The 12746-nt window shown below is 39.1% G+C and overlaps 1 protein-coding gene across 1 annotated transcript; it reads right to left on the reverse strand.

The window, feature by feature from the left end:
• Positions 1 to 126: 126 nt before the first annotated feature.
• Positions 127 to 12152, reverse strand: LOC111584656 (pro-opiomelanocortin). The gene is made up of 3 exons (XM_023293848.3): positions 11988 to 12152; positions 4853 to 5012; positions 127 to 989 (listed from the first exon to the last, which is right to left on the reverse strand). The coding sequence occupies exons 2-3, from the start codon at positions 4970 to 4972 to the stop codon at positions 318 to 320; spliced, it is 792 nt and encodes a 263-aa protein (XP_023149616.2). The 5' UTR covers positions 4973 to 5012; positions 11988 to 12152; the 3' UTR covers positions 127 to 317.
• Between the last annotated feature and the right edge of the window lie 594 nt (positions 12153 to 12746).

The raw sequence follows: 12746 nt of genomic DNA on the forward strand, positions 1-12746 counted from the left end.
TTTTCTTCTCTCCCACCTCCACCTTCACTTTTCAGCACCTATTGATCATTAATGGAATTCCCCACATGAAAAAAAATCGACTCTTGCAGAGCTTTCAAGTCGTGGTCAAGAAGTTCAAGGCAGTCAGTGGGTGCATCAGTGTTTTTATTCAACATAACACTGCCTTGATTTTTTTTTTCATCTTTAAGAAAAGACATTCAACAACATGCTAAAGATAGCAACATATTTCTGTGATTTAAAATTAAGACACGTAGGCACTAACATGCAATGGCTATTAGACTCTATTCTTCTCCTTCCCTTGCTCCGTCCTCCATTTATTATATTATCCTCTGCACATCCTCGACTATAATGTTCCTGAACAACTTGGCCAGCTGCCCCTGAGGTTTGGCCTCCCACAGCTTCATAAAGCTGCCGTTGCGTTTCGATGCAGGTGGGCTGCCCCATCTGAAGTGATTCATGCGATAGGTTCCGTCTTTCCTCTCCTGCAGGCTCAGCGGCCCTTGTGACTTGGAGCTGGCCCTGGCCCTCAGCAATCCCTGATTTTGATGACTTCCTTTAAAATCCCCCTTTGTTTCATCCTCGTCACTGCTCAGCTGCCTGCGAGCCTTACGAGGGAAGCTGCCCTCGAAGGAGCCTCCTCCCTCCAGAGAAGAGGCAAACACTTTCACAGGTCGGCGTTTACGGCCGGATGGTTTCCCCCAGCGGAAATGCTCCATGGAGTAGGAGCGTCTCTCGTTGCTGTGGCCCCTCAGTTTTCCGTCTTGCATCTTGCCCCCGGCGGGTTTCCCCCAGCGGAAATGCTCCATGGAGTAGGAGCGTCTCCCGTCGCTGTGAGCTTTAACATCTGACTCTGGTATTTTGTTTTCAGAAGCCAGAGTAGCCAGAATGATGTTGAGCAGGAGGTTGTCGTCGTCGTTGACCTTCACAGTAAACCCACTGAGCTCTGGGATCTCAGTCTGGATCACGGACATGCAGAACTGAACACAGTCCTGTGTGGAGGAAATCAAAGAGATGGCAGTGGCATTTAAAACACACTTTATGGCTTTCTGTGATAATAAAATAATGAGCGACTGACTGAACTTTATCACTTTGATGATGGTCTATGCAAGTAGATGCAAAGATTCTGATCATGATTAAACCAACAACACTCAACGTCACATCTGAATTACTACATGTGTAAATGTACTGAGTTAAAATTTCCAAGATTTCAAATGATAGACTTTGCCAAAAAGAATCAACAAACACTGGTGCCCATCCTAACTCTCTGATGTTAAAAAGTAAAACATTTAAATTCATAATACAGTGAGGTATTGTGGCCTCATTTACAATGTAACAAGTTATCCACTTAAATTGCTTTATCAACATCAAATAATTTAATTAGGCTTTTTGACAAAAAAGGCTCTTTCATGTCCAAGTGACAACCAATTCCTAGGAAGCAATGTCTACTAAGTTTTTCTGGAAGGCCTACTCTCAGTGGATTTACTCATTTGCCACGTTTCTTCCATTTCTTAATGTTAGATTTAACTGCACTCTACTGCAGGGGTGTCAAACTCATCTTAGTTCAGGTTCCACATTCAGCCCAATTTGATCTCAAGTGACCAGTAAAATCAGAGCATAATAACCTAGAAATAACCACAACTCCACATTTTTCCTTTGTTTTAGTGCAAAAAAGTTCAAATTGAAGGAATTATCTTTTTTAAAAAAACATTTTGAACAACCTGAATTTTCTTAAGGAAAATAAATTCAATTTCAACAATATTATGCCTCAGTTTATCATTTACACATTACAACTTACAGATCACAGAGTGTCTACAAAGGAACACAACATTTAGTCACAGCTATCTGGAGCTGAATGATATAGTATTTTACTTTATGATCAAAACGACCAAAGTCAAATAAAAAAAAACAAAAAACAAAAACAAGACAAAATATTTTTAAAAAATGACAAAAAATGATAAAAAATGAGACAAACGACACGAAACAAAGCAAAAAAGATAAAAAATTAGACAAAAAAGTTACAAAACGAAAAAAAATTAATGAAATGAGAGAAAACACAAGCGAGACAAAAGGGAAACACAAAACGACATAAATGCTACACAAAACAATGAATAAAATGAGAAACAAAATGACAAAAATAAGACAAACACAAGTGAGACAAAAAGGAAACACAAAACAAAAACGAGAAACAAATCTACAAAAGCATGAAACAAACGAAAAAAATCAGACAAAAAAAAGATGAAAAACAACAAAACCAAGACAAAATATTACAAAAATGAGACACAAAATGACAAAACATCAATGAAAAATCTAGTATTTTACTTTAGAAAATATTTTAAATTTAGAGTTTTACAAATTTACAATTTGAAGTTATTGTCTTCTCTGTAATTTTTACACTCTAAAAAGTCGTCCCACGGGCTGGACTGGACCCTCTGGAGGGCCGGTTTTGGCCCACGGGCCACATGTTTGACACCCCTGATCTAAGAGACATTCAGTAATTTAAACATTTTCTTCTATTTCTTGACTTTGGCTTTTCAACAACCTTCTCACAGAAGTGTTGAAACTGTTCTTTTGTCTTCTTGGTGTAGTTAAAACCAGAGGACTGATTCACCAGCGACTGGACCTCTGAGATTCAAGTGTTTTTTATACAGCAGCCACTTTAGACACAGTCCCAACGCTAATTAATTCTGTGACTTCAGGGACTAACTGGCTGCACCAGGGTTAAATGAAATGATCCACTTTTAAATACTTACATACTTGTTCCATTACTAATGTTTTATATTTCAACTGACTGACATTTCGTTGTAGAAATATGTTTTGATTTTGACATTAAACAGAGCCTTGTGCTTTGTCGACTCTCTTCAAGAAATTAAATTCACCACGATTTAATGTTGAAAAGCAGCAAAAAGGGGAAAACTTTTAAGGGTGGCGAATACTTTTTTAAATGCACTGCAGCTGTGAGTAACAAACTAAACATGCACGACTAAGAAAAATTTTTTAAAAACTCTACAAGAGGAGCATTTTTAAAATGATAAAGTCATTAAGAATAAGGAGAGCCTTTCAAAGGGGAAGCAAATGAATCAGCTGAAGAGAGAACAGCTGGGCTAAATCACCCCGAGGATAAAAACAATGAGGACAAGCTTTACATTATTCTACATGTTCTGGCAGACATGCAGACGATTCATCTCTGTTAGACATGAACTCACATGAAAAGGATGACAAACTGTGATAAACTTTTCTCTCTGCAGAGTCCTGAATGTCATCAGGAAAGACAAACAGTTACTTTACTGCCGGGGCCTCAACTGTCACTTATTTTCATTAAAAATTAATTGTCCAATTCTTTTTTTTTGATTAACTGATGCATTATTTAATATGATTGATCACAGTTATCCAATTGTCTGCAGTGACAAAGACTTTAAAAAGCTTTTTCTGACCTAAAAACCCAAAGAAATACACTTTTCTGTCACGTAGACAAAAAAAAATTTGAGAGGCTACAGTCAGACACTGTTTCTTATCTTTACATGAGAAATTATGGTGAAAACTGACTGAATATCAAAAAAGCTGCTTTTCAAAGTTCTGTTAGTTGATTAAATACTTTCAGTCTTGACTGCTATTTACTTGGAAATCACCAAAAATGGTTTAGAATATTTCCTATTCCATGCCGCCACCCTGCAAACTGGTTTAAAATGTTAATCTAAAGATGGAAAAGCTGCTTTTACTGCAGCTTCTTAGAACTGAATCACATTTAGGTACCGGTAGTTTTTGGGATCGATTTTCATTAAAGTTGATGCTTTTTTTTAAAAGATGTGCTCACTAAATTTCACTATCTTTAAAACTATACTCCATTAGTGTCTGTTTGGTAGCTGGAAAGAGATTATCTACATGTTTAAAACCCAAAGAAATTCACTTTTCTGTCATGCAGACAAAGAAAACAATCCAACCCTCACATTTGAGAGGCTGCAGTCAATGTCCCTTATCTTTTCTTGAAAAATTATGGCAAAAATTGACTGAATATCAGAATATCTGCTTTTTAAAGTTCTGTTAGTTGATTTAATATGTTCAGCCTTAACTGTTATTCACTTGGAAATCACCAAAAGTGGTTTGGAATATGCACCCACCCTGCAGACCACAGATGTGGGTGAAAACTGGTTTAAAATGTTAATCTAAATGTGGAAAAGCTGCTTTTACTGCAGCTCTTTAGAACTGACTCATATTTAGGTAGTTTTTTCCATAGATCTTCATTAAATCCTAAGCTGTTTTTAAAAAAAAGATGTGCTCACTAAATTTCATTATCTTAAAAACTACATTCCCTTAATGTCTGTTTGGTAGCTGGAAAGATAATCTATATGTTTGAAACTCAAACAAATTCACTTTTCTGTCACATAGACAAGGAAAACAAGCCGATTCTCACATTTGAGAGGCTGCAGTCAGACAACGTTTCTCATCTTTACTTGAGAAATTATGGCAAAAACTGACTGAATATCATGATAACTGGTTTGAAATGTTAATCTAAAGATGAAAAAGCTGCTTTTACTGCAGCTTCTTAGACTTAAATCACATTTAAGTAGTTTTTGCCATAGATTTTCATTAAAACTGAAGCTGTTCTCACCACATTTCAGTATCCTGAAAACTATATCCCTTAACGTCTGTTTGGTAGCTAGAAAGAGATTATCTATGTGTTTAAATCTGTATTTTCTGGGTGCATTAATTGCATCTGCTCTAAAGTTGACCTTCCCAACATTCAGAATCAAGAGAGAACTGATTGCCTTGGATGAAACTTGGAGCACAAATTGCCTGGGTGAAAGAATAGATGGAGGTAAACAATGCAGCTGATGAGGGAGACAGTTTGACCTACCAGTATCCTCCCTTTGTTGCTCAGGTTTTTGCAGATGGAGCTGTCCCAGCACGCCGACCCAAACCCCGGGATGCATACGCATGCCACCATCACCACCAACAGCCAGCACAGACACACCATCTTCAGCTCACGGTGCAGAGGACGCCGGCTGAGCTCTGAGCTGAAAGGAAAGTGAAGAAATTCTCCTCAGAGCACAGGAAGAGGCTGGAACAACACAGCAGTCCCATCAGATGCAAACATGCACTTGATCGTTCCTAAGTGGGACGTTTTGTGAAGGAAAAAAAATACAAGTAGGTGTCTCTTGATCACTGCACTTGCATAACACTTTCCTCCCTTCCCTTATGTAACTTGGGAGCGTTTCAACACTATCTTTGAGGCGTCACGGGTGAATAATACCTCTGAGCTCAAATACCAACAATCAGCATTCCCCCCTTCCTCCAGCCAACATTGTAATATTATGGTCTCGTTTATCAGAGGGATATTCATCTAAGAAAAAAAAGAGTTTTTAGTGGAAGTAATGGTGATGCTTCTCCCTGGAGAGTTCTCAAAGCAGCCACTGTTGGAGCCATGAGAAGAGGTGGAGTTCACAGAGGAGTGCTGTTTATAAGGCATTGAATAACCATAAATATACACACAGAGTGAATATTGCCATTAAAATAGGCACATAGAGGTCATAAACAGCTGCGATTATGTCTCTGTTTTAGCATTTTCTTCCCCTAATGTAAAACTAGTAGCACCACAATGTACATTTTAAGAAACAATATACAGTATGTCACATTTCTGCAAATATTTAATGATATCTTTTCATGGGACAACACTGAAGAAATGACCCTTTGATACAATGTAAAGTAGTCAGTGTACAGCTTGTATAACAGTGTAAATTTACTGTCCACTCAAAATAACTCAACACACAGACAATAATGTCTAAACCGCTGGCAACAAAAGTGAGTACACCCCTAAGTGAAAATGTCCAAATCAGGCCCATTAAGCTATTTTCCCTCCCTGTTGTCATGCAGCTCTTTAGTGTTACGAGGTCTCAGGTGTGACTGTCGAGCAGGTGTGTTAAATTTGGTGTTATTGTTCTCACACTCTCTCACGCTGGACACTGGAAGTTGTAGTGTAATATTTTTTGGGTACGATGTGCTAAAAGATGATGTAATCCTGGCAAATGCTATTTGAATTAATGAGTAATATAAGTGTGTGAAGTACTTAATGTTGAATATTCTAATAACCACAGATACATAATGATGTATACTTAAGGTATTATAACTTTTAATATATATTGGAATCATAGTAACACATACAAGTATATTCTATATTAATCTGTCACAAAATAATGAGGGTAAGATGTGGGTCTGAACATGTCTGGGCATGTTCTCTGTAAAAGATGACCTAACGATAACCTAATGTCTTCTGTAAAGCGATCTAGGAGTGAAATATGTTAACCTGATGCCATGATCTGACCAATAGATTTAGAGAAGTACAATGATGCCAAAAAAGTCACTCCTATCATACACCCTACAGGTGTGGAAAAATGACCAACTCTCACAGCATAGAAGACGATGTACAGCTCAGTATCTTTGGTTCTTCTTGGGGTGTTATCACTGCTTAGAACTACTCCTGGATTTTTTGTCGACTAATCAATCCTGCTGCCCTCCGAATGCTGACTTCTCCTGGTGATTTTTTAATTAAAGAAACTTTTTAGACGGTTGAACACAGTCAAGTCATAGACTCTGGCCTCAATTTGTAAACTAATGTACACTTCATCAAAGTTCAACATGGCACTTCATGGCAAAGAACTGTCTGAGGATCCAAGAAAAATAATTATTGCTGTACATAAAGATGGCCTAGACTATAAGAAGGTTGCCAACAGCCTGAACGGAGCTGCAGCACGGTGGCCAAGGGTTCCACTCAGAACCGGCCTCGCCATGGTCAACCAAAGAAGCTGAGTGCACGTATTCAGCGCTTGTGCTCAGCACAACGTCATTTTGTTTGTTGGTACATCGACGTTAAATGGTCACATTCTATGGTGCTGTGATTTCTGATCATCAATAACTAATAAACAAATGCTGCATTTCTGACAATGCCATATGGCGGAATGAGCAGCCTTGGAGGAGTACTGCGCTCTCTGACTGCTTTTCTTGTCTTGAGAAGCAGCCACAGGAAACAATGTTTTTTACTTTCAGACATGCATCACCCTCCATTAATCTTATGACATCTGAACTTCACCATTCTGGTCACTTTTCCATACAAGACAGTATTACCAGGTGTGACCTAGTAATTTTATGTTCAAATATTCACGACCAGTCAAAAGTTTGGACACACCTTCTCATTCAATGGTTTTTATTTAATTATTTTGTACATTGTAGATTAATACTGAAGACATCAAAACTATAAAAGAATATATATATGGAATTATGCTGTAAACAAAAAGTGTTAATACAAATAAATAAAACTCACTGAATGAGAAGGTGTGTCCAAACTTTTGACTGGTAGTATATTTTTTCAACACACCACAACTCTGAAATGTCTGCAGGTGCACAAGATTGTGACATATTATTGCAGTAAATTATGACATTATGTCTAGCAGGCGATATGACTTCATGATCCATGTGTTTATTCCACTATCTGCCATTTTACCTGTGGCAAATACTGCACACTGGGGCTCACACTGACACACTCTGACTCTTCACCTATGTTCAGTGTCAGATTACTTGCAGGATTGGCTCTGCGGTTTCTCACAAACATGTCAAGGCCTGTAGCTGCATCTAGGTTTAAGAATGACACATTCCATCATGTGGGCTGAGTACTGACAGCTCTGTGCACAAACAAAACAAATCACGTTTTACGCCACCCACAGCAAAGGCATCACTTCCTGTTGAAAAGTGGAAGACATGCAAATGCTCAGACAAAAATTTCAAAGTTTTCAGTAATGTGTTGGGTGTATTATTGTAAAGTCGGAGATAAAACAATGCATAATGGTGCATCAGAGGGGTACTACAATATGAAAATACTCATCATAAAATGCAAAACAGTGTCTGCTGCACAATGCTTGACATCCACAGCTGCAACAACATGTCAATCCAACATGCTAATATCACAGCAAGCACATGTGCAATGTTGTCAGTGATATCTAATATTACCGTCCCAAAATAGAAACAAGTAAAGCACTCAGAGAGCTCAGTCCTCCGCCAAGACTGCTCAGTCGTCCTATGATCTTTAAACAATTTCTAGTCCGCAGTGGTGGATTTGTCGTAGGATCGCTTGTTCCTGCTACATCGCATGTTCACCTGTTGTCATAGTTACAATGACGCTGTGCCGCTATCTTGCAATGATACAGAAATGTTTAACTAATCCGTGGTTCCAGACTATAAGCTGCATCACTGCTAAAATCTAATCACTTGGTCCTTGTGTCATTTCTGACCTTCCCTGAAAATTTCATCCAAATCCGTCTGTTTTTGAGTAAAGTTGCTAACAGACAGACAGACAGACAGACAGACAGACAGACACACCGATTGTCACATAACTCCATCGTGTTCCTTGGCGGAGTAATAAGTGAAGGAATAATGACTGAACCTCACATTTAGATGTGAACATATTCAGTGTATCGAATATATAGAAAAAGATCGTGCTGAACAAAAATGAATGCAGCTATATAATGTACCTATAAAGTTATGAGAGTTCAAAAACAATAGAAAAGGGCCGGTAAATATCTCAAAAAGGGGGGCTGTAACTTGTCAAGTAATCACAAAGATAAGACTTTGCAAGGCTTCACTAAAGTTATGATTAAAAATCAGCTGATTCTGAGGAGGAGAAACTGAGATCACAAGAGTTCTTGTCTTAATTAAAAGTATAAGTTTTAGATGTTCGTATGGTAGAACAGTTACTTTGAACAGGTTTTTGACTCTGGAGTGTAGCTGGGAATGAATGAGTTTCTGCCACTGATGAAAGCCACAGAGGAGACATGTTGAGCCACATGTTCCATCCACACTTCATTAAGTTACTGAGTGAAAAATGTGATTGGTTTCTTCTTTAATCACACCAATCAGGCATAACATTAAAGCAACCTGCCTAATGTTGTGTTAGTCCCTTTTTGCTGCCTAATCCATGGAGGCCTGGACTCCACTAGACCCCTGAAGGTGTGCTGTGGTATCTGGCACCTAGATGTTAGCAGCAGATCCTTCAAGTCCTGGAAGTTGTGAGGTGAGGCCTCCATTGAGCGGACTTGTTTGTCCAGCACATTCCACAGATGCTGCACTGTATTGAGATCTGGGGAATTTGGAGGCCACATCAACACCTCAAACTGCTTGTTGAGCTCCTCAAACCATTCCTGAACCATGTTTGCTTTGTGGTGCGGAGCATTATCCTGCTGAAAGAGGCCACAGCCATCAGGGAATACCGTTTCCATTAAAGGGTGTAGATGGTCTGCAACAATGCTTAGGTAGGTGATACATGTCAAAGTAACCAAGGCATCACACTGCCTCCATCGGTTTGCCTTCTTCCCATAGTGCGTCCTGGTGTCATGTGTTCCCCAGGTAAGCAATGCACCTGGTCATCCATGTGAATTGTGAGTCATTTTGGACAAATGGTTATGCATTTTGGATAAGTTTCAGTCATTTGGGACATTTAGAAAAATAAGATGAAATCTATAAAAAAAAATGTGGTCCTCAGCGGTGGATTTGTAGTAGGATCGCAATCATGTGATCATCAGCAGGCAGCTGATGTAGTGTTCACTTGTTGTCATAGTTACAGTGACGCTGTGCTGCTATCTCGCAATGATACAGAAATCTTTAACATTGTCTGCTGCACAATGCTTGACATCCACAGCTGCAACATGTCAGTCCAACATGCTAATATCACAGCAAGCACATGTGCAATGTTGTCAGTGATATCTAATATTACCATCCCAAAATAGAAACAAGTAAAGCACTCAGAGAGCTCAGTGCTCCGCCAAGACTGCTCAGTCATCCTATGATCTTTCAACAATTTCTAGTCCGCAGTGGTGGATTTGTCGTAGGATCGCTTGTTCCTGCTACATCGCATGTTCACCTGTTGTCATAGTTACAGTGACGCTGTGCTGCTATCTTGCAATGATACAGAAATCTTTAACAAATCCATGGATCCAGACTATAAGCTGCATCACTGCTAAAATCTAATCACTTGGTCCTTGTGTCATTTCTGACCTTCCCTGAAAATTTCATCCAAATCCGTTAGTCTGTTTCTGATTAATGTTGCTAACAGACAGACAGACAGACGAACAGACAGACAAACCAACGCAGATCATCACATAATTCCGCCGCATTCCTTTGTGGAATAATAACTATAGTATGTAGAGTCGCCATTATTTTTTAAGCATTAGTAACACTTTTGGGCATTTAAAAATGTGGCACACGTTCATTCCATTTTTTTCCCCAATTCTTGTAAAAGAGAAATTCCCCTTGTTTTTGTTCTTTTTCTTGGATTTATGGCACCACACCTGTGTCATGCTGCATGGAAGATATTTCTAATCATATCTACTTCTAGCCATGTTTGTGCTCTTCCACAGAGGGGCAGGTCTTTATACCGCAGTGAAAATGAGCCCGTTTTTGAGTAATGGTGCTGACAGACGGACAGACACCGATTGTCACAGTAATAAATAAATATAAATAAAATATAATACTGGGAAGTCTAGTTCTAGCATTTAACAGTAATCCTCATATTTTCTGCAGAGAACTGTTGGAAATAATAGATGTAACACTACACACAGAGTTCATTGTTGGCATCCACAGCTGATTTTTACAGTACAGATGAACTTTTCCATCCGCTTTTGTAATCCCAAGGATGAAACTTGTCTTTGTCTTATAGCAAACATGCAACACAAATAAAAACACACACAAAAGCAGCTTAATATACAGTCCATGAGCTGAGTGGATTTTTTTCCAACAAGCAGAAAAACAAACCCTGAACTCCCAAACAGCCTCGTTTCAGCCGCACAAGGACACACGGTTATGATTACCATGATTGTGGTTTCCTAACACAGTACTTCAGTGAAGTGCTGCTCTCTTTTTCAAAAAATATATTTTTAAAGAGCGCAGATCTGCAGGAATGGCAGCAGATATGTGCTGCTCAGGGTCTCTGTGCCCATATGGTTTACAGCCGGACCATTTAGCTGTCATGTCACGTACCGATCCTCTAATGTTTCTGACAATGAGTCTTTTCTCTTTGAATAACTCTACTGTCTGTTTTTATGAAGCCAACAAAAGCAGTTTCTGCTGCCGATGACTGAAAGGTCACTGTGCGAGCGGCTTGCAAATGTCACCTTTTGTGTCATCTCCAAAGTATAAATGATCAGTAATTATACACAGACACATACAGGTGTTGTATGATGATAAACAGGTTGAGGGAAAAAAAACACAGAAAACGAGAAGCTTTCTTTCATTTTCACCAGCAAAATGCCTCCTCTCATTTGCGATATTTATCATCACATCTTCCTACCCATATATATGTACAGAATATATATTATTCATATGAATCTGCAGGAGAATACTCTGTAGAAGCTACATAACAGAAACTTTAAGATCTAACAAACAAAGCTAAACTTGACTCATCTGATTCTGCTCATTTAAAACCATCCAGCTACATTCTTCATTTAAAAACTTTACATGTCAGTGTTTTAAATGTTTAACAGGTCTATGTCCTTTCCTCATGTTTTTCCTTCCTCCCTCCTTCATTATTCTGAGCAGTGACTCCTCGGTGGGCCATCGTCTTTGTAACTCTGGCAGACTCCACTCTTCCTACAGCATGACTCACTCAGCTGAGCTCTGCTCGCCACAGATAGTCTGATAAAAAGAAGCCCGCAAGCTGCAATCAAAATCATGTGTGTTAATTGATGCATGGTGTTGTTTTTTAACAGTTGGTTCCACGTGTGCGTTGGAAAGCAATTAAAATTGGACTGAAAGACGACTATTTAGGGAGCAAATACAGCTGCAAACAGTCTAAAATGTTTAAAAAAATCTTCATTAAGTGTTGCTAATCAATGCCTCAGTGCTTCTTCATGCACAAAAACAAGAAGCTGTGAACAACCAGACGTCTTTTCTCTTGTTTTACTCCAAAAAAAAGCAAGCACAAGATGAGAATTTTATTTAGGTTTTTTTACCTTTTCCAGGAGTTTTCCCCTCTCCTTTTGTTTGTTCCTCACTCTTTTTGTCCACAGATCCTCCCCAGATTGTCTCCACTGTGGTCCCTCTTCTCCTCCTCTCTGCTCTGCGGTGAAATGCTCGGTTTGAGAGGGTCTGTTGTTGCTTCCTTCAGAGCAGGAAAGCTCTTTTTATAGACGCGTCAAAGTGAGGAGGCCTCGGGGTGTGATTGAGGTGAGGGGTCTCCTGCTCCTCTCCGGATGGGGAGGAGTGTGCGTTTGTGTGGCTTGGTGTACGGTGCGTGTGAAGGCCGCCCACACAGCGTCTAATCGATAGCGCAGCTCGCTTCATCAGACAAAAGATGAAGCATTAGTGAACTACTGATCGACTTGCTGCCCTCTTCTTAATCCTCCTCTGGTTAGGATCTTTAAAGCCCCTCGCTGATCCTGAATAGGAGATTATTGGCACATCTCTACATTTCTTGAGAGCATGTTCACATTATCAGAATTGGAGGACGTTTGGGCTTCAAATTTTTCAAAAATAAACCTTCTCTTTTACAATTTTCTGCTCCATATTCATCAATAATAGGTAATAAACTATCAAAGGCTTGATTGGTTCAGCTTCCACATCAATGGCAGCATTTTTATTCCATGTTTTCTGTGTTGTTTGCTAACCCTACTCTAATCACAGTAACAGGGTTGCTAATCCATGCTAATGTGATCTTTTTCTCAGCAGTAGAAGCTAGATATTTAGCTGCTGTTACTGCTGACCAAGAGGAC

Source organism: Amphiprion ocellaris, chromosome 12 (genome assembly GCF_022539595.1).
Source record: "Amphiprion ocellaris isolate individual 3 ecotype Okinawa chromosome 12, ASM2253959v1, whole genome shotgun sequence".
NCBI lineage: Eukaryota > Metazoa > Chordata > Actinopteri > Pomacentridae > Amphiprion > Amphiprion ocellaris.